This window comes from Nycticebus coucang, chromosome 6 (genome assembly GCF_027406575.1).
Source record: "Nycticebus coucang isolate mNycCou1 chromosome 6, mNycCou1.pri, whole genome shotgun sequence".
NCBI lineage: Eukaryota > Metazoa > Chordata > Mammalia > Primates > Lorisidae > Nycticebus > Nycticebus coucang.
Genome location: NC_069785.1, coordinates 116420583 through 116448006, shown reverse-complemented (window position 1 = coordinate 116448006; position 27424 = coordinate 116420583). Strand labels below are relative to the sequence as shown.

Sequence of the window (27424 nt, the reverse complement as noted above, 5' to 3'; positions counted from 1 at the left end):
ATAATCTCCCTGTGTTTTTATTATATTCCTTATTTGTGTTTCTGATAGTTGGCAACTTCAGTTCATTCCATCAGAGTTCAGAGGCCAGTTACCAAAACCTTTTGCAGAGGGACCACTGGCCACCCGGATTGTTCCTCGTGACATGAATGACCAGAACCTAGAAGAACCATCCAGATACGTAAGGGTTACATTCTCTTTTTGCTTCTTTGAAAATAATTCTACCTCTAAAACCTATTGGCATAAATAGCACTGACAAAACGAGAATTTCTTAGAATTTATTTTAGGTAAGGAATATAGCTTTTATTGAGAAAGAGTGAAGAGTATTACTTTTATTTTCAAATTAACCTCATTTCTTATTTTCTGTGTAACACATATAATTTAATTTCTAAGCTTTTGTGTTAGCTGGTAATTTTCCTATGGTAAAATATGTACCATTATTCTGAACCACACTCGGAAGCTCAGGTCATTCATTGGCCCATTGAAATACTTGGAAGGGGACTTTCAAGTTATCAGGTGGACCTTTGACCTAGCTATTAGTATATTCTGGTTTTAGCAAATAAACAGTTAGGGAAGACTTGTTTCCTTAATGAGTTCCATGAAGCAATGTCTGTCAGTGCCATGATCTTCTGCCTACTTGTTTTTACACACTCTGAGACCCCATGTGGATTTTATTTCAATTCTTTTGAAAGTTGCCTCTTCTGACATTTGATACCTATAAAATGTTTGCTTATGAAGAAGACGAGACCAGTAATGATAATGCTTCTCTTAGGTCACAGAAACAGTAAAAGATCATTTAATAAAATTATTTGAAAGTGTGATTTTTTGGCAGTCTGTCAGAGTAACATATGACAGGTTAATGTCAACTATATTTCATTTAGGTTTTCTTATGTCATACACTTAAAGTAGTGAGACTTCGAATTCTCTTCTTTTGTTTTTTTTTTTTAATTAAATCATAGCTGTGTACATTAATGTGATCATGGGGCACCATACCCTGGTTTCATAGACCGTTTGACACATTTCCATCACACTGATTAACATAGCCTTCCTGGCATTTTCTTAGTTATTGTGCTAAGACATTTACATTCCACATTTACTAAGTTTCACATATACCCTTATAAGATGCACCGCAGGTGTAATCCCACTAATCTCCTGCAGCCAGCCACGTCTAGCCTTATGTCTCCCAGAACGGGGCTGGTTAGACCTTTGTGGGGACTCTTAGTTTTCGTGGGTAAGATTCTTATTGTCTGAGCTTTCGCTGTAAACTGTGAAATGGACATCTTAAAGACACATCCTTGGCCTGGTCCCCCAAGAAGGGAAGATATGTGTTTCTACCACATGGCTTATGTTAGAGCTTTATTCTTTTCCTTTTCTTTTCTTTCTTTCTTTTTTTTTTTTTAGAATAAAAAGAAAACTGATTTATTACTTAATTAAACAAGAATGTGACATGCATCATAGGAAATCTGCTAAGAGACTGTAAGAACAAAGTAGATTTGACAGCACACCTTGTTATACATAGAAAATCCCAAATTCACCTGGTAATTGTGGAGGCTAGCTTCTTTTGGTATAGTCAAAGGAAATTTGACTTGGCTATATTCTATTCATAATTGCTAAGTCATGGAATAAGCCCAAATGCCCATCGATCCACGAATGGATTAATAAATTGTGGTATATGTACACCATGGAATACTATGCAGCCTTAAAGAAAGATGGAGACCTTTTTTTTTTCTTTTTTTGAGACAGAGTCTCACTCTGTGGCTTCATAGCTCGTAACAACATCAGCCTTTTGGGCTTGAGCAACCCTCTTGCCTCAGCCTCCCAGCCTCCCAAGTAGCTGGGATTATAGGCTTCTGCCACAGTGCCCTACTAGTTTTTCTATTCTTAGTAGAGATGGGGTCAGCTCAGGCTGGTCTTGAACTCCCGAGCTCAAGCAATCCACCCGCCTTGGCCTGCCACAGTGCTAGGATTACAGGCATGAGCCACCACACCTAGCCAGAACGTCATTCTTTTAACTTAAGGCTCTGATTCCTGTTATAATACAGGGAAAATAGCCCTTCTCAGAGTAAATTGTTACATGTATTAGCTATTTTTATTTTAGCTGCAGATACTCTCCTGAGAGCAGGCTTTAATATATAGGGATCACCATGGGTACACTAGATAGTCAGAAGGGTGAGAGAGCACACCACAATAAGGGACATTCTAAATTCAGAGTGACGTTATCAGGGCTGTGCTCCTGGGAGGGGAACCAGGGGTAGAAAAAGAGATGCGCTTTGTAGTTAAGGAGACCTGCATGCAAATCCTAGCCCTTTTCTTACCTTGATGACTTAGGGCAAATTAGTTAATTTTTCTGCTTAGCTAATTTCAATTTCTATGTAAAATGGTGCCTACTCTGGAATTATGAGATTCAACGATATATTCGATTATGTATCTCTCTGTCATGCTTAGCATAGTGTCTGGTACATTGATTCTCAGGTACCAGAAATGTTCTTCATCTGGTAATGCTGTATCGGATGAATTAGAAGTAAAGGAGCCCTTCAGGTGAGTCATAGTCTGCCTGAGTCTACCCTTCCACGCTTGTGTTGCTGCCTGGGCAGGTTTTTACTCCAGTGTGTCCAGACTCAGCATTGCCTTCTCCTCTCGGAGGCATTTGCTTGGAGGATGCTGTGCCTGGCCTGCCCAGGTCTCCCTTTTCACGCTACCAAAATTCTCTTCCTCTTTGAGGCCCACTGTTTAAATCCGTACTGAGTGGTCCTTCCTTTAGGTACCTTTACCTATTTATTCGTATAGTTCATTTTGCTATTTGTTGTCCTGTGTTATTTAAATTTTTCTGATAGGTATGTCATATTTTTCCTTAGTAGATGTGCGAGCGCTAAGAAGGGATTAACTGTACCTTGTTTGTTTTGTATTTGCCATGGCATCTAGAATGGTGTCATGTACCTGGAAGTTGGCCTTCACATGGTTTCTCAGTGACTATTGAGTATTCTCTGTTATTGTGATGACGGTGTTTGAGATAACGCTGGGTGGAAAGTCTACAGTGGACTCTGACACTCACCTTAGATTTCAGTCACTGGTTGTCTCTGCTTGGACCGCATTTCCATATTCTCTGCTATCAACATTGTCTAATTTGAAATAGGAAAGATGTATGACCCCCTTCCCTTCTGGGTTAGGAGTGAATATTAGTATGAGCTTTACCCAGAAGGTGAAGATTTTTCAGAACGCCAATAGGAGTCACTAAAATGCCAACTGACGAGAGACGGAGCAAAGGAGCAACATGTGTCTGCTGCTGTGTCCCGGCTGTCCTGTGGTTTTCCACGTTCCCCAGGTTGAGCATTCTCCTGCAGAGCCATTCTTATGTTCTAGTTTCAATGCTATTTCCTGCTTGGGGGGAAGTGCCTTCCAGATCTGGTTCACTCAACCTTTGACTCTTGGAAAGGAAAGTAGCAGGGACATCTGATGACTTACTATTAATTCTGTGATCAGGAATTTATTTCATTTCCTTAACTGTTTAAGAAGATAATTTGTTTTCTTTTGTGATAAAAGTAATATACATTCACTGTATAAAATAATGAAAGCTATAGACAAAAAATATAAACTATTATCTCATTACCCAAGCATTGTTACCATATTGGTAGATGTTTCTTTTCACTTCCCCCCCTTGCATGTATATATTTGTATATAAACAAAAATCTCAAATATTTTTCAACACATTAATATTTTTAATTCTTTAAGAAATGGTGCTGGGGCCACATATGGCAGCTAACACCTATAAGCTAAGCACTTTGGGATGCTGAGGCAGGAGGATCTCTTCAGGCCAGAAGTTCAAGACCAGCCTGGGTAACTTAGCGAGACCCTGTTTCTCCAAAAATAAAAATTAAAAAATTAGCTGAGTGCGGTTATACACCAGTAGTCCTGGTTACTTAGGAGACTGAGGCAGGAGGATTGCTTGAGCCCAGGAGTTAGAGGCTGTAGTGAACTATGATTGCACGCTGCACTCCAGCCTGGATAACAGAGAAAGACCCTGTTTCAAAAAAAATAATAGAAAGATAGATAGAAGAAAAGAAGGGATGTCAGAATCATGAGTGTAATGGCCAAATAACTGCCTGACCATAAGAGCACATGTTGTCTTACACTTAACATTTGTTTCTTTTGGTATAAGTCCAGGTTTTTAGTCCTGGCTCATTTAAGAAGGTAAAGTAATTATGTTGCCTGTCTTTGCCCAGCATGCTAAATAGCAGCATTATTTTTATCTGCCCTTTGGCTCCGAGCACCTGGTTTGATCCAGCCTTTGGCTTTAGTGCTACGTGGTGCAGTCTGTCCTCTTTTATTCTTCTTGGAAATAGGAAAGGTGTGTGGCCTCCTCTGTTGCACTTTCCTCCTTTCCCATTGGGTTTATCGAGGATTGAGAGTGAGTGCTAGTAAAGGCTTTGTGGTTTGGACCACACTGTGATCACTGTATTGCAGAAATAGTATTTTTATGCTGTCTGATCTCTCATAGTGGGTATTGAGTAGCTATTGAACATCCCGTTTTTGAACAGCAAGCATTTATAGTAGTTCATGCCAAGATTGTCTGCCAGAGTCGAAATCTGAATTTAGGTGACTCTGTGTCAAAAAAAAGAACAAAAAAAAAACAGAACATGGGGGTGGTGCCTGTGGCTCAAAGGGGTAGGGCGCTGGCCCCATATGCCGGAGGTGGCGGGTTCAAACCCAGCCCCAGCCATAAACTGCAAAAAAACAAAACAAAACAAAACAAAAACAGAAGCTGAGTTTAGAAGATACACTCAGTATCATCTCTTCAGTTCTTGATAAATTCAAATTTCTGTTCACTGTTTCAAGATGACTGATATCCTTTCTACTCCAAATCTAGTATCTGATTTGGGATCTACTTGGATAGACTATGGAGAAAAATAAAATCAGAAGCAGCTCTTCAGGAGGAGCTTAAAGAGAAAGTCTTTTCTCTGACTTGACTTAATGCTTCAGCAAACTTGTTGGAACTTTGCCCATCTGTTATCTTTGAAAAAATAGATTGATCATTAATTTGTTTTTTTACCCAGATAGTAATACAGTCAGTTCTACTATAAAATGTTATAAAATCATTGTATAGTAAAGCCACAAAGCTTATGGGGAAAATAGGGCGGGGAACATTGTACTTAAAAACTCTTGTCAGTGACACATGATGAAAAAAGAGATAGAGACCTGTTGAAAGTGATAATACAATTTTATCTATATTAAATGGTTAAAAGTACATAGCTACCATAATAAATATGGCAGTTTACCTTAAAGAAACTTGAATTTTGCTTCTGGAGTGGTGTTGGAAGTGTTGCAGTTTGTGAGTGTTGAAAGGATAGTCTGAAACCTAACAGAGGCGGATGGATGGGTGTGGCTTATGACACAGTGCCCTGAGGAAGCTGTGGATACGTGGGTATGTGCTGTGTACACTCTGTGTATTCCTACACTGATCGACTCCGCTGAGGGCGGTTGTGTGCATTCCCCTTGTGTTGTGGATTCAGTGACACATTCAATGCGAAATTTAAATCATGCTCAGAATGTTTCTTACTATATCCATTGTGTCGAAACAGATTTGGGCTTTCAAAACAAGTATTAAAACAAAATTGTCTATATATTCAAAATTTTCTTTATCTCATTCTTCTTTTTCCTATTTTTCCCATTTAACCAGTAGAAAGAATGAATGGATTTGAAAGGAAACTTAAGATACAGGGTCTATGATCTCTTCATTTTATGGGTAAAGGAACTGAGGCTGAGAGACTGTAGCTTGACAGAGGTTTCTATCTGATAATTAATCATTCTTTGATGTTATAAGGCTGAATAGATATTTTGTAGTTGAGCATGACTTTTTAAAAAAGTTACTTTCTGGGCAGTGCCTGTGGCTCAGTGAGTAGAGTGCCGGCTCCATATACCGAGGGTGGCGGGTTCAAATGGGGGCCCTGGCCAAACTGCAACAAAAAATAGCCGGGTGTTGTGGCGGGCACCTGTAGTCCCAGCTACTCGGAGGCTGAGGCAAGAGAATCGCCTAAGCCCAAGAGCTGAAGGTTGCTGTGAGCTGTGATTCCTCAGCATTCTACCGAGGGCGACAAAGTGAGACTCTTGTCTCTAAAAAAAAAAAGTAACTTTCCATTTTTAGAGCTCTAAAGTAAAGTAGCAGGTACTTTAATAGTAAATATTGTGTTTATCAATAAACAGAAATTATTAGTGTTTCCTACTCTTTGCTTTCTTCCCTTTTTCTTCTTTTTCCCTCTCACTTCCTTTTCTGGAAGTCTTTATTAGAGGAGAAAAAAAATTTTTTTTTGAGACAGAGTGGTGTGGTGTCATCATAGCTCACAGTAATCTCAAACTCTTGAGCTTGAAGCAATCCTCTTGTCCCAGCCTCCCAAGTAGCTGGGTCTATAGGGATGCACCACCACATCCCGCTAGTTTTTCCATTTTCAGTAGAGATGAGGTCTTGGTCTTGCTCAGGCTGGTCTTGAACTCCTGAGCTCAAGCAATCCAGCCATCTCTGTCTCCCCAAATAACACCCCTGGCCTTGAGGAGAAAATTAATTGCACTACCAGTCTCGAGTATCAAAGAAAAGGGATTCCAATTGCTGTAATAAAAACAATGTAACCATTTTGGAATCTACTAAAAATTTAATTGAAGACTGTTCAAAATACTTATTTAAAATTAATTCCCTACTATCCGTTATGTTTCCATGCAGAAATTAATTGATGTTTCCATGATCCACAGTTGTGGAATGACCAAAATTTGAACCTGTGAGATTACATGTTTCACAGTACACTGAATTTTTACTTGTGAATGTAAAGGTTTGGTCAACAAATACGTATTCAGTAGGGCTATATGGGGGACAGAAAAACTTAAGTATGTGCCTCTGAGTGACAACTACTTTTTGGAATTTAATTAGAGCATATCTAAAAGGGGAAATAAAAAGCCAGAAAAATACTTGAAATCTTTCCCTTTCAGATGTTTCCTCCCCAGCCCCAATGTTCTTATTTCAATAAAGGAAATACCATAGGAAGATACTGATGACGGACCACATGAAGTGGTGGCAAAGGCACTGACTAGGGGTAGGCAACTCTGAGACCATTTTCTGGAATCCAGTGAAGTATGTTTTCTTTTTAAATGACTGACAATTCCAAGACCCTTGAAACTTCTTTGCATCTCTTTCCAATTGGCTGCGACTGCACCTGAAATCCAGGCGGAGTGCTTGTATTTCAGTTATCCCATTACCTGTTTTCCAGTCCAGTATTTTCTGGCAGCCAAAATTTTCCTTGAGGTGAGTTTGCTGGGCCGTGGGGCCTCATAACCAGAGACAGAAGTCTGTGTGCTGCTTCTGTCCCCAAGGAGATGCGTGTCTGTGCCGTACCCTGTGCTGTGCCATCCTCCTCAGGGTGACACCAATGTTGGAGAGTAGAGGTGAGGACACTGCAGACTCCAACCCTGACAGAGTTTCTGTTACACCTAATGAGGAAAAGCTGTGACAGTATTTATCATTGCCCAGCTCTGCATCACTCACTCCTGCATTGACAAAATGCATCCTTTTTATTATGAGCATCTTGAGCTGTGCTTCAGACCTTTTTAAAAATTGAGAATATGCTTTTTTTGTTTACATCTGGAGTGGTATTAAATTGTCATCCTTAAACTATATTTATTGGTAAAACGTGAGCAATGTGATATTGATGATAGATAAATTGAGTTCCCCGCCTTTTCTTCTGGTGTAGAAGTGCTCATTTGTTCTTCTCAAAAGCTTTTAGTGGGTTGAAACTGAAAGAAGTCACATTTCTTTCAAAATGAGTCTTAAATGGTTGTGTTTTATAAAATTTTAAATTAAGGCATATTTTTAGCTCCGACAGCTGGTTGATACGTAGCCTGTGACTAATGAAATGAAACACATTTTTGTTTCTTGATCATGTGTTAATGTTACCCTACAATTTTGTTATTTTTGATGCAAGAAAGAATGATTAAATCTGAAGAAACAAAAAAAAAAAATGAGCTCTTTGGTAACACTTTAAGGCAGATTTAAATCCAGTCTTTTGATTTTGAAATTGTAGATGATGTGATTATGGATAGTGGTCTTTGATTTTGCGGTGAAATACTGATAAAATTGAGAGAAGAAACTGTTCTGATTCTAATTCAACTCGTGTTACTTTCGTGGAAACTTTAGACCGAAGGGGCAGTAGATTCTTGCTGTTTCTGGGGATTTAAACTAAGAAATCTCAAAGCTCTAAATCTAAAAATAGTAATAGTTAAACAGCATATGTAACATGATCTAGGTTTTGTTAGGAAAAATCAATATATGCAGAGGAAAAAGATTTGATATGTATATTAACAGGTCAATGCTGATATTCTTTGGGAGGATTTAAGCAATTTTCTAAAGTATTTTTTCTTACATTTTTATAATAAATCATGTTTTACTTTCTTCATTAAAACATTAATAACCATAATAGAGGCTATAGATATGAATCTTTTAAACCACTACCAAGATCTCTGGTATACTTTACAAGCAGTAGTCATCATGTGGTCGGTTGACCTCTAGTTTCCCTTCTGTGAGCATAAGAACTTTCAATTCCAAGTTAGGAGATAAGTTTTTAATTTTTAATTTTTGCCTCTTAGCCTTTTGGCCTCTTTTTAATTAAGTAATTTCAGTCATTGTATTTAAGACTGCCTTTGCTGCTCCTTCTGTAAACTAGATCTCTTTGTTTGTTTGTTTTTTAATTGAGATAGAGTCTTGCTTTGCCACCTGGGCTAAAGTGCCATGGCCTCAGCCTAGCTTACAGCAACCTCAACACTTCTGGGCTGAAGCAATCTTCCTGCCTCAGCCTCTTTAGTAGGGGACTACAGGTGCCTGCCACCATACCTGGCTAAGTTTTTTCTTTTTAGTAGAGATGGGTGGGGTCTTGCTTTGTTTAGGCTGTTCTGGAACTCCTGAGGTTAAGAGATTCTTCTGCTTTGGCCTCCCAGAATGCTAGGATTACAAGCACCACACTCAGTCTAAATGAGAACTTATTTGCTTCAAAGAAATAGGAGTGGTTTACCTATTTACAGATTCTGATGAAGCTTTTTTAGAACCCTGGAACTAAAGAGGATGGTGCATTGGAGAGGCAAATAGACTGTGTTAAACTCTTCCAGGCAAAAGGAGAGTTACAGAATTAAATAAAAATTAACTTACCGGTTGTTAAAGTTTGCTCAGAAAGCCTGTCTATCTGTCTCGTAATTGTGCTGGATACTACACTTTGGCAGGGGTAATCTCAAAAGATAGTGATCTATAATCTTACCAGCACAATGATGCTCATCACCCATCTTTAGGCATTTTTTCATTCTTATTCATTTTTAAGTATTTTTTATTCTGCTCATTGGTTCACTCACCTCCCCATTCATTCGGCTTTTTATTGTCCCTGACTGTGTGCTGAAAATACAAAAGTAAGTCTCTTAAGAAAAGTCCCTAACAACAACAACAAAAAAGGGGGGGGGGTGAATAAGACCAAAAGGAACTGAAAAAAACAGAAACAATATGTAGGAAGCAGAAAAAAATTTCATATTTCTATAATCAACATTCTCCAATAGAGTAAAAGTTTGAGGTTCATAAAACAGAAACATGTTTTTAAAAGGAAACAAGCAGGAAATTATAGCTCTTAGAAATTAAAAATAAGATAATGGAGGTTTTTTTAAATCAGTAGAATGATTAGAATGTAGAGTTTAAGAAATAGAAATCCTCAAGACATTAAAAATATAAAAACAAAACAAAAAGAGATAGAAAATAAGGAAAGGAACAATAAAATCAGAGGATCCAGGATCTGGTTAACAGGAAGTCCTGAAAGAGAGAACAGATGAAACGGAAGCGAGGAGATCTCTAAAGAAGGCTCGTGCGAAAATTACCTAGGACTGAAGGACATCAGTTTTCAGACTGAAAGAGCCCATACAGTGTCCCTGAATGATGAAAGAGAAAAGATTTAAGCGAAGATACATAAGTACCAAAAGAAGTTAGTGTGATTTACTGTTTGATAATTAAAAGATCACAGGCCAGCAGTTGAAAGAGTGGTGAGTAGTTAGTTGCCTCTGGGAAACTGGACTGGGGAATAAGAAGGGAACTGCTGTTTTTCATAATAAGCTTCCTGTACTGCTACAATTTTTAACTCAGTGCATATATTAATATTTTGGTAAGCCTAAAAATGAATTGTTAAGTAAATCTCTCCCTGAGAGTCTAGGAGGGAGAGGGCCCTGAACTGTTATCCAGTGCTGTGGCAGTGCCTCATATGCTGGCAGACTCCTGCTTCCCTATTTGGGAACAGCTTTGCAGAGCCCTGGCAGAGGAGCTTAGAGGATGATGAAGAGCTCTTTGACAGAGGAGGGGGAAATTGACATTCTAGTCAGAAGAACAACATATGCAAAGGCTTGAAGTATGAAAGGATACTGAGCGTTTAGAGGCAGTTTCTGGATCTTAGTTAATTGGGCAGAAGCATTTTTCATTTCTTTCCTGTTCCATTTGTTCTCACATTTATGTATGTGACTGTGTTCTCTGCTAAATCATACATTTGTTTAAGGACAAGGGTTCCTGTCTTTGTCATTGATCTTTGAAACCTCCATAGACCTAATATAGGGTGTATACCCAGCAGGCGAGTTTTTAAAATTTAACTAAGATTCTCAAACAGCCCTCTGTTAAGTCTCCTTGAACTAAAGGGAAGCCTCCTCGGGCCACCAGTAATAGAGAATTAAGACCAGATAGGACTCAAAATACTCTAATTTTTCAAGATCTATTTATACTCCAGTGAAAATACCAGGTTCCAAGCTCCTGCAGGCCAGGGAATCTCAGCTCACTATCTTCTGTCCGTTGTTGCTGTGATGGGAATTGGCAGAGGTTATTTTTGGCAGGTACGTGTCTTACCTGGTTCTCCATCAAGCCTAACACACTGCAGGGTAATGAGTACTCTTCTTTTAGTTATGTTAGCTCTAATTCACACAGATGTTTCTGAATTCTCTAGTTAGATTCATTGACAGTGGCTAATTTAAAGCCTAGGAGCCACACCCACCTCACAGAACTTAACCTTCTTCCATCTAGCTTGTCTGTCTGGTTCACTTACACCCAAGAGTCTTTTTTTGTTTTTAGACAGAATCTCACCCTGTTTCCCTGGGGTCGAATGCTATAGCGTCACAGCTCACAGCAACCTCAAACTCCTGGGCTCAAGTGATCCTCTTGCCTCAGCCTCCTGAGTAGCTGAGACTACAGGTGTGCACCACAACTCCTGGCTACTTTTTCTGTTTTTCCTAAAAACAGGGGTCATGCTTTTGGTCAGGCTGGTCTTGAACTTGTGAGCAGGTAGTCCATCTGCCTCAGCCTCGCGGAGTGCTAGGTTTAGAGGCGGGACCACCGCGCCTGACCCACTTACACCTAAAAGCCTTTGCAAAGGCAGTTTGCTATTCCCATAGTGCCACTCTTTTTTACCTCCTTCTCTTCAACTGGTCTGCCCAATCACTTTTCAAGTTGCAGATCTATGTTCTTCTTCTTCTTTTCTTTTCTTTTTTATTTTTTTTAGAGGCAGAGACTTGCTCTGCCACCCTGGCTAGAGTACAGTGGCAACTCAAACTACTGGGATTGGGTGATCCTCCTGCCTCAGCCCCTTGTAACTAAGATTACAGGTGTGCACCAACATGCCTGGCTGTTTTTTTATTTTTTGTAGAGAATGGTCTCAGTATGTTGCCTAGACTGGTCTTGAACTCCTAGCATCAGGTAACCTCCCATCTCAGCGAGTCTTGCTGTGTTGCTTAGGCTCGTTTTGAATTCCTAACTTCAAGTGATCTTCCTGCCTTGGTCTCCCAAAGTGCTAGGTTTACAGGTCACTGGTCCTGACATAGGCTTTCTAATTGCCCAACTCTTGGCAATGCAAAAAGCAGATCCTGCATATTTGTTACTACCAGCAAGGAGCTGTCTTTAAATATTAAAATATATCTAAGGCTTGGCGCCTGTAGCACAGTGGTTACGGCACTAGCCACATACACCGAGGCTGGCAGGTTCTAACCCAGCCTGGGCCTGCTAAACAACAATGACAACTACAACAAAAAAATAGCCAGGTGTTGTGGTGGGCGCCTGTAGTCCCAGCTACTTAAGAGGCTGAGGCAAGAGAATCACTTAAGCCCAAGAGTTTGAGGTTGCTGTGAGCTGTGACTCCTTAGCACTCAACTGAGGTGACATAATGACATTCTGTCTCAAAAATAAAAAAATAAAATAAATAAATATATCTAAGAGAGCAGCAGCAGTTTAGAGAAGAGTAGAATCAACAATGTGGAGTAGCTGCAATTACGATGAAATTATTTTTTGGAGTTGAGAGGAATCGTAGTTAGTGATTTGCAACCTAAGTCCTTTTGGGGAGATGGGAAAATCTCTGAGGCTTGACTTCCCTAAATCATAGAGCTAGAAGCAGAAATTTGGAGGTCCCATTTCCTGATGCAAATGGAAATATTAGCTAGATTTAAATAAGAAGGAGGCAGGGGAAACAGACCAGTATTCTATTCTGCTTTTCTATCTTTTTTTTTTTTTTGAGACAGAGTCTCACTTTGTCGCCCTCAGTAGGGTCCTGTGGAGTCACAGCTCACAGCAACCTCCAACTCTTGGGCTCAAGTGATTCTCTTGCCTCAGCCTTCCAAGTTGCTGGGACTACAGGTGCCCACCACAACACCTGGCTATTTTTATTTGCTTTTTTTTGCAGTTTTTGGCCAGGTCTGGTTTTGAACCTGCCACCTCTGGCATATGGGGCCGGCACCCTACCCCTTTGGGCCACAGGTGCTACCCATGCCCAGCTATTTTTAGAGACTGGGTCTCGCTCTAGCTCAGGCTGGTCTCAAACCTGTAAGCTCAGGCGATCCACCTGCCTTGGCCTCCCATAGTGCTGGATTACAGGCGTGAGCCACCGCACCCAGTTTGCTTTTCTATTGTTGTCATTTTTTTGGAAGTTAGCAGCTTTAAATACTTGATTATTTTGTGGTTGCTTGCTGGTATAATCCATATCTATCTCAAAGGCGCCCATAGGGTGTCGAGGCAATGTGATTTCTGCCCAGTGTTCTGAATGTTGAAAGTGAAGAACTCAATGAAGTGAGGTAAACAGCAGCAGTAACTATCACTCTCTTAGGGCAGCCAAATGCCTCGTCATTTAATTAGTGCTGTGCAGGAATGGATGAATGCAGTTCCCACTGTCCCGACCTGTGATGATCCAGCAGAACAGCCAGGGGAGTAGGCCTAGCAGAATCAGAGTGGAAGAAAGACCCTGCTGAGCTCAGCTCTAGTGTGGCACAGCGAAGAGGCCTGAGAAGGGTAGAATGAGGGGCTGAGGAAGACCCCCAAAGAGCTCTTGCTTCTGGCCCCACTCTGGGAATAGTGCCAGGTGGGAGATTGACTGGCGCGTTTCATCTGTCAGATGGTAAGCAAGTATCCTAAGGCAAGCTCAGGAAGACAGAAACTTCCTGTCGGGTAGGAAGGCAAAAAGCTCACTTGCTCACTTGATCTCAATTCCCTCCCCTCCCCTCCCCTCCCCTCCCCTCCCTTTTCTTTCCCTCCTCTTCCCTCCCCTCCCCTTCCCTTCCCTTTTTGGAACCAGAGTCTTATATCACAGCTCACAGCAACCTCAGACACTTGGGCACAAGTGATCCTCTTGCCTCAGCCTCCTGAGTAGCTGGGACTAGAGGTGCCCACCACAATGTCCAGATAGTTTTTCCATTTTTAGTAGAGATGAGGTCTTGCCCTTGCTCAGGCTGGTCCTAAACTCCTAAGCTCAAGCAATCTGCCTGCCTCAGCCTCCCAGAGTGCTAGGATTACAGGCAGGGCCACTGCACCTGACCTTGATCTTGATTGTTCCACCATGAATATATAGACTGTGAGGGCATATACAGTAGGATTTCCTTTTACTTTCATATTTTTTTTAAGAAAAATTGTGAATAAAATGGAATTTAAAGATACCTTCTCAACGAGCTTATTTATAGTGAGCTTTTTTATATGCAGAAAGTTCTAGAGGGTTGCAGAATTGGACTTGATTATGTCTAACATATGAGGTCTGACAATTAAGTTCGAGAACTTGTCCTAGAAAAAGTGCTACATACCTCATTGCTGAACATCACTCTGGTCACCTTCAAAGGATTTCCCTGGTGAAGCAGTGCACTGATGCCAGCACCTAGTCCACCCTTCAAAGCAGTTTTGGAACTCCTTTTGTGGAATGACCATCAGAGTAGTTGTTGTACGAGGTCTGACAATTAAGTTTGCAAACTTGCTGTGGTGCACTTTATAAGCAACGTGGCAAGGTTTCATATACCTCGGCACGTCAGTGTCTCACAGCTCTGTTGACGTCCCTGTGTGGCAGTGTCTTGCTGAGTGGCATTCATTGTTGTGTTGTGCATGTTTTTGTGTGCTGTGCAATGACAGTCCTGATAGTCATTCCAGAAACAGAGTTCCAAAATTGCTCCTGCAAATATTATTGCAGGAGTGGGTTCCTTATAAAAGGATAGGTCTGGCCTTCTCTTCCTCTCTCTTTGAGCCACTGCACCCATTTGATGCCCTTTTGCCATTTCATGCCCTTGCCCTGGGCAGTAAGAAGGTCCTTATCAGATGCCAGTACATTGATCGTGGACGGCAGCCTGCAGAACTGTGAGGAAATAAATTTCTGTTCTTAATGAATTTAGCTAGTTTCAGGTATTCTGTTATACGTTAATCTGTTCACAGCAGAGAACGGATTAAGACAGTTCTTCACTGTGATTCTTCGGTGTTCTCTAATCCCCTTCCTACTAGCAGGAGCACACTCATAGATCTGAATACATTTGTAGAAATAATTGTTTAAATTGGTATCTGTAGGTAACTTACTTTAATTTCCCATTCTATAAACTAAGTCAAATCTTCTTTGGTGAATTTCCTAGCCTTACTCAATAATTAGTTTTAATTTCCCATTCTATAAACTAAGTCAAATCTTTGGTGAATTTCCTAGCCTTACTCAATAATTAGTTTTTTGGACCTTGAAAACATTTTGCTAATTAGAGATATTGAATAGATTTATTATAGTAGGATTTCATCTTTATTGTTATGATGTTATGGAAAAAATAGATTTTCCTCCAGGGGCTAGAAATCTAGGGAAGAGATTCTTTGCACTTACAGATTGCTTATCATAGTTTTAAACAGCTTCCTATGTGAAGTTGTCCAGCATCCTAAGACAGCTGATAATCATTCTTTTCTTCCACAAATACTTTTTGACTGCCTGAGATAGCCCAAGTACTATACCAGGCCTGAGGGGTACAGTGCTGAACAAGACAGACTCAATCCTGGCCCTCACAGAGCTTGTACCGCTCAACTGTAGGAAGGCCTGGACCGCACCCGCAGTTGCTCCCAGGAATATGAAGGGACGTGACGTGGTAAGTCGGCACTGATTATGTGTTTGGAAAGAAGATATTCTGAATACTGTTTAAAAGCTTAGTATTAAGTTAATAGCATGTGTCAGCCCTTGTTGTTGTTGGATAGCCTTAATTATGACCAGATTTTACTTAGCTGTGGGCGAAGTGTCTAAACCTTTTTTTCCTGCTTTAAAAGCCCTCGCTTCTTTGGAGGTTCCAGGCCAGCGCTTCTGATTGATCTTTCACATTATCCCCTTAGATTCTTAGCGGATTCTCTGCTACATTTGTTTACCGGAGAATTTTCAGTGACATTTGAGAAATAAGATCTGTCTTATACGTGGAGACAGTTTCTCTGTGATGTTCCCTGAACTTCATGTTAGCCCTTGCCAGAGATCTCTATTTTTACATCTACGTGCGTCATTGTCATTTCCAGCTGATAGACGCCTGAATGCAGCTTCACATCCTTCCTGTCTTAGGACTTGTGGGGCTTGGCTCAGGCAGCCAAACAGATGCAGGGAAGGTCACTGAGAACAGGAGGTTATGCTCCGAGTTCTCTCCTTGTCCCCACACAGCATGCGTGATGAATTTATTTCATCATGGTTAAACTCAACTGTGTTGCTACCTCTCCTCTGTCTTTAGCCTCCTTACAGTCTTTCTGTGGGCTTTGAAATCCACACTGATTTTCGAAACTGTGTGCTTTTTGCTTCTTTTCCTATCTCCTCTGGTGGTTCCTCTGTCCTTTCCTGCACGTCTTCCTTCTGCCCAGCCCTACAGGCATCTCCCCAAGCTTTGTCCCTGCCTTTCTGCTCTGCTCTTTTCCTTTTTTCTCTCTCTCCTCCCTTTTATAGCTTTTCTTCCTTTGTTTGTTTCCTTTCACTTTTTTCATGTGTTCTCATGAACCTTTGTTAAATATACACGTACTATTACATGTTGTAGACTGCTAGGTTTTTAAAATACAGGAGTCAGTGAGGCAGACACAGCCTCAACTGTTGTAGAGTTTAGAATGAATTTCCTGATTAATTCATAGATTATCATTGTGAAATGTTTGAGACACACTGGTTGCTTTGAGAACATTTAATTGGGGGGCCTATCCTGGTCTAAGTGATGAGTGAAGCATTTCTTTTTTTTTTTTTTTTTTGCAGTTTTTTTTGGCCGGGGCTGGGTTTGAACCCGCCACCTCCAGCATATGGGGCTGGCGCCCTCCTCCTTTGAGCCACAGGCACCACCCAAATGAAGCATTTCTGAAGGAAATAATTTTTAACTGAAATCTGAAGGATGAATCGGAAGGGACTTATGAGGTGGCAGCAGGGAATGTTCCAGGCAGTAGGAATTGAAAACAGTTCTCTGACCCTCAGTGTTCTGGTCACATTGGCTTCTCAGCTGTAGTCACGTGTAATACAGTGACGTTTCGGTCAATGGCAGACAGCATGTATCACTGTGGTTCTGTGAGATTAGATTGGTTGCATCATATAGCCCAGGTGTGTAGTAGGCTATACCATCTAGGTTTGTGTTTAAGTACAAAATCTATGATGTTTGCACAAGGATGAAATTGCCTAAGGTCACATTTCTCAGAATGTGTCACCCACCACCAACCCAGCCGTCATCGTGAGGCAGCACGTGACTGTGCTTGACTATACCGAGCTTCCTCCCACCTCACTGAGTGAAAGATGAGGGTCATCATCTTCCCTCCATCTCACCCAAACCGTCGCTTTACTGTGATCTCCTTGTCCCTGCCCGCTCCTTCACTGGATTAGAAATTTTGGTATTGTTGACTTCCTCTGAAGTAGACCTGAGATTTGCTCTTCTTTCTTGGTTCCCACTGTCATAGACATATCAGAAGGCATTGTCACTTCCCAGCTGGATACGTTAGTTACTGGAGCCCTGCTTCCTCTACCCTCTTCCCCAGCATAGCAGTATAGACTCCTCTTTCTGAGACCCAGTTTTTTTTTTTTTTTTTTTTTTTTTTAATTTGGCCGGGGCTGGGTTTGAACCCGCCACCTCCGGCATATGGGACCGGCGCCCTACCCGCTGAGCCACAGGCGCCGCCCCTGAGACCCAGTTTTTATCATCTGAAATTGTGGGTGAAAAACGCGGAGTAGATTCCTGATGTGCAAAACCCAGGCTCTCCTCGTCTGTGTCTTCCGTTGTCAGCTCCCGGACTGCCCCGCTCTAGTTTTGTTTCTCAGTACGCACCTTTTGGGATAGGTCTGTGTTCCTCCTGTTCCCCTTGTAGACCATGCTCATTTCTGCCATTTCCCATTTTCTCCTTAAAGTTTATTGCTGTCTCCAAGAAATCTTTAACACTACTGTGGCCCCCCATGATCTTCCTCTCAGAACCAGTTACTCTCATAATAACACTTTCTGTATTTCATAGCTAATGCCATTTCCTGACCTTCAGGTTAAAAACAGTGACTTTTCTTGTAGCAATTTGATGTGCTCTTGTTTGGGATTCACCTAATAGATACTTAGTAAGTGCTTTGAGGATGCCCAGAAGATTTGTTTTGATACTATTTAGTGGATACTGCTAATTCATTGTCAATTATAAGGTTAACAGTGTAACCTTATGCCTTGTATGTTGGTTTTAACTTGAATTGACAAGAGATAACCTACCTAGGTGTTCAGCAAGACTAATTCATTTTAATCGGCTCTAATGTTCCAGGGTTCTTTTCTACCTGTTGAATTCTCACATTTTACAGAGCTAATCAGGCATTCCTTCTAATAGTCTAGCTATTTGTGTAGTCCTTTGCAATGCCAAGTTTTATTTAATCATCTTATTTTGTCCTCTTTACAACTTTTTATGGTAGGAGTTATTATTCACTTTTAAATGAATATGGGTCACTCCGTTAGTTTGTGGTAGAGCCCAGGCCTGAATCTTGGCCTGCTGACTTAAAATTCCTTTTCTAATAACTTTATTTTATCATTAATAAAGAATCTGCCCTAGGGATGCAAGGCTGGTTTAACATACGCAAGTCCATAAACATTATCCACCATATTAACAGAGGTAAAAATAAAGATCACATGATCCTCTCAATAGATGCAGAAAAAGCTTTTGATAAAATCCAGCATCCTTTTCTAATTAGAACACTGAAGAGTATAGGCATAGGTGGCACATTTCTAAAACTGATTGAAGCTATCTATGACAAACCCACAACCAATATTTTACTGAATGGAGTAAAACTGAAAGCTTTTCCTCTTAGAACTGGAACCAGACAAGGTTGTCCTCTGTCACCTTTACTATTCAACATAGTGCTGGAAGTTCTAGCCAATACAATTAAGCAAGACAAGGAAATAAAGGGAATCCAAATGGGAGCAGAGGAGGTCAAACTCTCCCTCTTTGCTGACGACATGATCTTATACTTAGAGAACCCCAAAGACTCAACCACAAGACTCCTAGAAGTCATCAAAAAATACAGTAATGTTTCAGGATATAAAATCAATGTCCACAAGTCAGTAGCCTTTGTATACAAAAATAACAGTCAAGATGAGAAGCTAATTAAGGACACAACTCCCTTCACCATAGTCTCAAAGAAAATGAAATACCTAGGAATATACCTAACGAAGGAGGTGAAGGACCTCTATAAAGAAAACTATGAACTCCTCAGAAAGGAAATAGCAGAGGATATTAACAAATGGAAGAACATACCATGCTCATGGATTGGAAGAATCAACATTGTTAAAATGCCTATACTTCCCAAAGCAATCTACCTATTCAATGCCATTCCTATCAAAGTACCTACATCGTACTTTGAAGATTTGGAAAAAATGATTCTGCGTTTTGTATGGAACCGGAAAAAACCCCGTATAGCTAAGGCAGTTCTCTGTAACAAAAATAAAGCTGGGGGCATCAGCATACCAGATTTTAGTCTGTACTACAAAGCCATAGTGCTCAAGACAGCATGGTACTGGCACAAAAACAGAGACACAGACACTTGGAATCGAATTGAACACCAAGAAATGAAACTTAACATCTTACAACCACCTAATCTTTGATAAACCAAACAAGAACTTACCTTGGGGGAAAGACTCCCTGTTCAATAAATGGTGTTGGGAGAACTGGATGTCTACATGTAAAAGACTGAAACTGGACCCACACCTTTCCCCACTCACAAAAATTGATTCAAGATGGATAAAGGACTTAAATTTAAGGCATGAAACAATGAAAATCCTCAAAGAAAGCATAGGAAAAACACTGGAAGATATTGGCCTGGGGGAAGACTTCATGAAGAAGACTGCCATGGCAATTGCAACAACAACAAAAATAAACAAATGGGACTTCATTAAACTGAAAAGCTTCTGTACAGCTAAGGAGACAATAACCAAAGCAAAGAGACAACCTACACAATGGGAAAGGATATTTGCATATTTTCAATCAGACAAAAGCTTGATAACCAGGATCTATAGAGAACTCAAATTAATCCACATGAAAAAAGCCAACAATCCCTTATATCAATGGGCAAGAGACATGAATAGAACTTTCTCTAAAGACGACAGACGAATGGCTAACAGACACATGAAAAAATGTTCATCATCTCTATATATTACAGAAATGCAAATCAAAACATCCCTGAGATATCATCTAACCCCAGTGAGAATGGCCCACATCACAAAATCTCAAAACTGCAGATGCTGGCATGGATGTGGAGAGAAGGGAACACTTTTACACTGCTGGTGGGACTGCAAACTAGTACAACCCTTCTGGAAGGAAGTATGGAGAAACCTCAAAGCACTCAAGCTAGACCTCCCATTGGATCCTGCAATCCCATTACTGGGCATCTACCCAGAAGGAAAAAAATCCTTTTATCATAAGGACACTTGTACTAGACTGTTTATTGCAGCTCAATTTACAATCGCCAAAATGTGGAAAGAGCCTAAATGCCCACCAACCCAGGAATGGATTAACAAGCTGTGGTATATGTATACCATGGAATACTATTCAGCCATTAAAAAAAATGGAGACTTTACATCCTTCGTATTAACCTGGATGGAAGTGGAAGACATTATTCTTAGTAAAGCATCACAAGAATGGAGAAGCATGAATCCTATGTACTCAATCTTGATATGAGGACAATTAATGACAATTAAGGTTGGGGGGGGAAGCAGAAAGAGGGAAGGAGGGAGGGGGGTGGGGCCTTAGTGTGTGTCACACTTTATGGGGGCAAGACATGATTGCAAGAGGGACTTTACCTAACAATTGCAATCAGTGTAACTGGCTTATTGTACCCTCAATGAATCCCCAACAATAAAAAAAAAAAAGAAAGAATAAAAAAAATAAAATTAAAAAAAAAAAAAAAAAAGAAAGAATCTGCCCTGATCATTCCTCACCATTTTCTGCTGAAGGCCTTTGTCCCATGTGTGTTTTAGTTGTTTATCAGCTGCTTTCTGGAAAGGAAGAAAAAGAGGTTAAATTTTTGGATGGATTAGTATCTCAATTAATATGAGTTTGCTTTGGTATCTTCCTAAGACCTTTACTTTAAAGGGCATTTTCTTTCTGAAGGTATGATGAGTGAAGCCTAAGCTGACGGTATACCACCCACATCTCTGTGTGCGCCTCACCAGAAAATGTCAGATTGAGGTCAAGTTATTTGAAATGTCAAACTAAGGGCTTCCTAACCAAAGGAGGTATAAGCATGAGACCACAGAGGCTCTGTCCTTGCTGGTTCTGTTTGGTTACAGAGGCGTGGCACTCGTTTCACGTTCTTACAATCCTTGGGAGCTACAGAGTGGGTGTTCAGACCAAAAAGGCTACTTCCTGAAGTGTTTATGCAAAGGATCATTTTTAGAGAGTTGTGTGGAATGGAATTGGGTCTGACGTCAATTCTCAGTGCGCTTTCTCTCCCCTGGAGGAATAGGCCATATGTAGAGACAGATGTGAGACGGAAGTCTTTTTCGACATATAAATAATAATGGGAGAGAATTAGAACATTGCTGTAAGGTGGAGGTTGGGAAAGAACAGACTTTACTGTGAGCCAGAGGTGGCCAGTTTGTTCTTCCATGCACTTTTAAAAATCATCAGTCATGTATAACTTATAAGCCTAAATGTATATGAAATATGAGTGTACAGTGAGTTATTTAATAATAATAATAATTTCATAAGAATAGAGCAAGGCTTTGTGCAACCATTATCCAGGTCAAGTAATAGAACATCACCAGCACTCGGCAGCCCCCTAGAAAATCCTTTTGGTCACTGCCCACACCCCTCTTTGGAGGGAGTCTTATGACTTTTATGGTAATAATTTTCTTGTTTTTCTCTTTAAATTTACTTTTATGCATGTCCCTAAATCATTTAGTTCAATTTTACTAGACTCACACTGCATTTATTATTTTGTGTCTTGATTTTTTCGGTCAGTATTTTGTTTGTAATAATCACACATTATTGCATATAGCTGTACTTTGTTCTTATTAGCATAGATTATTTCATTGTATGACTTTACCAAAATTTATTATTTTACTATTGATGGATGTTTATTTGTTTCTAGTCTGGGTCAACAACAAATAATACCACTTTGTACATTCTTGAATTTGTCTTTGGGGCAGGCGTTTCTGTTGTCTATGTATTAGATTGAACCATATGAAATAATCATTTTTGTGGAGCAAACATTAAATATTAGTGATTTCATATGGTTTAATCCTAAGAGTAGAATTGTTGGATCATAGGAAATACATATGTTCAATTTTAGTAAATCCTGCCAAATAGTTTTCTGAAGATTGTACCAACTTAATTTACTTAATGTATACTTGTTGCTCGACATTCTGGCCCACACTTGATATTATAATTTCTCCTTGTGGTTTTAATTTGCATTTCCTGGTTACTAATGAGGTGTCGAGCACCTTTTTCGTTTGTTTTGGTCATTGATTTCTTCTTGCAGAGCACCTAATCTACTTAGTCATTCGCCCATTTTTCTTTAGGGTGGTTTATCTTTGTCCTGTTGGTTAGCAGGGGTGCTAGATATATTCTAGATCTGAATCTTTGATGGTTAAATGTGTGCATATATCTTCTCCCATACCCCGCTCAGCTTTTCACTTTCCTAATGGTCTTTTTTAGGCTGGGTGCAGTGCTCACCCCTGAAATCCTGGCACTTTGGGTGGCCGAGGAGGTGGGAAGGCCATTTGAACCCAAGAGTTCAAGATCAGTCTGAGCAACATAGAGCAACCCCGTCTCTACAGAAAAATTTAAAAATTAGCCAAGGGTGGTGGCACTTGCCTCTAGTCCCAGGTACTTGGGAGGCTGAGGCAGGATGATCACTTGAGCCCAGAAGTTGGAGTTTGCAATAAGATGTGATGATGCCCCTGCCCTGTAACTTGGGCAATGGAGTGAGACCCTATCTCAAAAAAAGTGTCTTTTGATGAACAGATATTCTGAATTTTAATGTAGTCAAATATATCCATCATTTATTTTCATAGTAAATGTTTTTGTAGGCTGTCTAAAAAAAAAATGATAATCTTTTGTATTATCTTCTAAGAGATTTATTGTTTTGCTTTTCACTTTTAGGTGAAAACTCATCTGAAGTTGAGTTTTGCATGTGGAGTAAAGTTGAGGTTCAATTTTATTTTCCCCCTAATGGATGGATATCCAGTTGTCCCAGCATTAGTTAGTGAAAAGACCATCTGCTGCTTTGCAGGGTGAGGTCTGTTACGTGGTCTGTCCATGCCTGCCTGTGTCCCGCTCTTATTCTCTTCCTTTCTCTGGTCTGTTGATCTGTTCTCATACTAACACTTCACTCTCTTACTTGCTAAAGCTTTACAGCAAGTAGCCTCTCACCTTGCTCTTCTCGTGGAAAGAGTGAGCACCTCAGCCGTTCTTGTCCTGTATTTCCATGTACATTTTAGAATCAGCTGTCAAATTTAACAAAAGTTGGTTGGGATTTTGATTGAGATTATAATTGATCTATCGATTAATTTGTTTAGAAAATTGACATCTTTACAATGCTAAGTTTTTCATCTAGGAATAAGGTATATCACCTTGTTAATAAGGTCACTTTATTGTCTATCAGAAATTCTTTTTGAGATAAAATTCACCATTTTAATGACTTTTTTTATTGAGGTATACATAACAAAATTTACCATTTAAACCATTTAAAAGCGTATAATTCAGTAGCTTTTAGTACATTCAAAATGTTGTACAATTATGACCAATATCTAATTTTAGAACATTTTTACTCCCCTACTCCCCAGAAGCCCCATACCTGTTAAGCAGTCATTTCCCAAGTCCCTTGCAACTTCTGCTTTCTGTCTTGGAGGATTTGCCTACCTTGAACATTTCATATAAAAGGAATCGTACAATATATGGCCTTTGGTGTCTGGCTTCACCAACTACAAATAATGTTTCTAAGGTTCATCCTTGGATGTTTCCTACATCCAAGGTGTAGCATGTATTAGAACTTTATTGCTTTTATGGCCGAGTACTATTCTGTTGTACGGCTATATCACATTTTAATTATATGGATATACCATATTATAAATTTATTGGTTGACAGACATTATTTGATAAAAGCCTGTAATTTTTATAGAGTATGCTCTTATGTTTTATTACATTTATTCCAAGGTAAATATTTTTAAATTTTCATAAGTTATCATTTTGTTTACTGCTGCTAAATAAGAATATATGACCATGATTTTTATACATGCTGAGTTTAAAGTTCGATAAAGTCTCTAAATAATTCCAAAACTGTGTCTGTGTAGGATAGATTCCTTTGAACTTTATATATACTAGTCATATCGTTACAGTGAATGAGTTTTATTTCTGCTTTTTTGTTTCTTCTGCCCTTTGTTTCTTTAACTCACCCTGTGAACTAGAATCTCTAGTATAATGTGAAACACAGTAGTGGTAACAAGTAGCTTTGACTTATTCCTGATTCCAAAGGAAAACTTTTTTTTTTATTGAGACAGAGTCTCAAGCTGTTGCCCTGGGTAGAGTGCCAGGGCATCACAGCTCACAGCAACCTCAAACTCTTGGGCTCAAGTGATTCTCTTGCCTTAGTCTCCCAAGTAGCTGGGACTATAGGCACCCACCACAATGCCTGGCTAATTTTTGGTTATAGTTGTCATTATGTTTGGCAGGCCTGGGCTGGATTTGAACCCGCCAGCTCTGGTGTATGTGGCTGGTGCCCTAGCCACTTGAGCTACTGGCACTCAGTCCCAAAGCAAAACCTTTTAATCCTTTACTGTTAAATGTAAGATTTGCTATAGATACATATATGTTTCAAACGGTCTTTATCTTAGCTGAAGCTTGACAATCTAATTTTTAAGTAACAATTAGGTGAGCTCCTGAGAGTACTTTGCCTCTGATTTAGTCAATTTTGGCAATCTTGAGGTTTGACTTTTTTTTTGGCCGGGGCCAGGTTTTTGGACCCACCACCTCCAGTATATGGGGCCAGTGCCCTCCTCCTTGAGCTACAGGTGCTGGCCTTGAGGTTTGACTTTTTTTTTTTTATTAAATCATAGCTGTGTATATTAATGCAATCATGGGGCACCATACACTGGTTTTATTGACCGTTTGACACATTTTCATCACACTGGTTAACATAGCCTTCCTGGCATTTTCTTAGTTATTGTGTTAAGACATTTACACTCTCCATTTACTAAGTTTCAGATATACCCTTGTAAGATGCACCGCAGGTATAATCCCACCAATCACCCTCCCTCTGCCCACCTCCTCCCTCTCTCCCCTCCCTTTCCCCTTTCCCCCTATTCTTAGGTTATAACTGGGTTATAGCTTTCACGTGAAAGCCATTAATTAGTTTCATAGTAGGGCTGAGTACATTGGATACTTTTTCTTCCATTCTTGAGATACTTTACTAAGAAGAATATGTTCCAGCTCCATCCATGTAAACATGAAAGAGGTAAAGTCTCCATCTTTCTTTAAGGCTGCATAATATTCCATGGTGTACATATACCACAATTTATTAATCCATTCATGGATCAATGGGCACTTGGGCTTTTTCTATGACTTAGCAATTATGAATTGGGCTGCAATAAACATTCTGGTACAAATATCTTTGTTATAATGTGATTTTTGGTCTTCTGGGTATATACCTAATAGAGGAATTATAGGATTGAATGGCAGATCTATTTTTAGATCTCTAAGTGTTCTCCAAACATCTTTCCAAAAGGAATGTATTAATTTGCATTCCTACTAGCACTGTAGAAGTGTTCCCTTTTCTCCACATCCACACCAACACGAGGTTTGACTTTTGAAGTCACGTCGGCCTGTTTCCAAATATAGCTGTGCTATATACTCACATGATTTTGGTCAGGACTGTAAATCCTTTTAGGGCAGAAACTGTGTCTTATTTATTTGGTTCTGTATCCTTAACTCTAACTTAATGCACAGTACATCATAGGGGCTTAATAGATGTGTTTTGAAAACAAAGTTATTTAATTTGTCTGAGTCTTAACTTTCTTATTTATAAAATCAGGGTAATAATTCTTTACAGGCTTTGTTATGATGGTTTTAAAAATAATATGTGTAACATAGTTGGTATGTAAAAAGCATTAAAAATGTTCTTTCCCTTGAGATTTATTTTTCTTTAGTTGAAAAATAAATACCGTATTAGTGATCTGGTTTTCATCTTTGAGTTTCATGTAACTTCATAGAAACCTGCTTACTGTCTTTGTTTTTTACATTTTAAAGAAATTAAAACTTTTTTTTGTCTTTCCTCCTTCCCTTTCCCATCTCAGGGTCTTGCTCTGTTGCCTGGCCTAGTGTGCAGCAGCATGGTAATAGTTCACTGTAACCTCAAAGTCCTGGCACAAGTGATCCTCCGGCCTTACTTTCTTGAGTAGCTGGGATACCTGCACCTGCCACCATGCTCAGCTAATATTTTCTTTTTTGTTTTTTTGTAGAGAAAGGTGTTTTGCTGTTGCTCAGGCTGGTCTCAAACTCTTGGCCTCAAGCAATCTTCCCACCTCAGCCTCCAAAAATGCTGGGATTACAGATATGCGCCATAGCTCCTGGCATAAAACTTTTTTAGACATTAAAAGGGTTTAGAAATTTTCCCTGTGGCTGCAAAATATTCTGATGGCTTGAGAGGGAAAACCTGACTATAGTTTGAAGTGAGCTTTTAATGACAGAAAGATCCCATAGATTATGTAGCAAGTTCCATTGAATTAAACAATTTTGTGAGAAGCATGGTACTACCAACGTGGTTTTATTTATTTATTTAATATACTTAAAAAAATTTTTTTTTGAGACAAAGTCTTACAGGCTAGAGTGCCATGACCTCAGCCTAGCTCACAGCAACCTCAGACTCCTCAGTTCCATTGATCCTCTTGCCTCAGACTCACAAGTAGCTGGGATTACAGGCACCTGCTGCAGCACCTGGGTAGTTGTCCTGTTTTCATAGAGACAGGGTCTCACTCTTGCTCAGGCCAGTCTTAAACTCCTGTGCTCAAGCGATACTCCCACCATAGCCTCTCAGAGTGCTAGGATTACAGGCATGAGCCACCACACGTGGCCAATTGGTTTATTTATTAGCCTGCTCTCCAGAAAAGTACCAACATGGTTTTAAATGGAATGTATTAATAGTCTCTTAAGAGCAGCAGTAATGTTCTGATGTATCCATGTTTTCAGCAATTGGATGACTCTAGTTTTTTTAATACCCTGTATTTTTCATAATCTTCTTCATCCCGAAGTTCTGATATCTCATTTTTACTGAGTTTTTGCTCAGGAGATGATATGCGTGATATTTTGTACCACCTCTAGAGGGTAGTGCAGCCTCTGTTGGGGAATCAGGAGCATCCCCACACATTAGCTTTTGTGTTTGTCATGCCCTTTCAGTCTATGGAATAAGGTAATAGGCTGGAAGGGAGCAATGGCGAGCAGAAGATGGGTTTTCCAGAAGTAGACTATGGCCGCATGGTACCTTCAGAAGGGTCTGTGGGGCTAGAAAGACTTCAAAACTCAAACTAGAGCCAGACCACCTACTGCTCACATGTATGGTGGCTGAGTGCACGCTGTGCCTTCCTGCAGCCTAGTAACACCCAAAACTCTTATCTCAGTGGAAGGAGCTTGGGCAACATTGTCTAAGGACATAGATGTTTGTTTCTCTACAATACCGTG

General features: G+C 39.9%; 1 protein-coding gene across 3 annotated transcripts in view; it reads left to right on the top strand.

Moving 5' to 3' along the window:
- The window catches only part of ALG9 (ALG9 alpha-1,2-mannosyltransferase), a 113519-nt gene that overhangs the window by 56909 nt on the left and 29186 nt on the right, over positions 1-27424 (top strand). For all 3 annotated transcript variants that reach the window (XR_008380603.1, XM_053593680.1, XM_053593681.1), the window contains exon 13: positions 49-178. Coding sequence is in view for 2 of the 3 variants with exons in the window: in XM_053593680.1 (XP_053449655.1) it covers positions 49-178 (130 nt within the window). In the remaining variant the exon portion in view is untranslated. The remainder of the gene's footprint in view (positions 1-48; positions 179-27424) is intronic.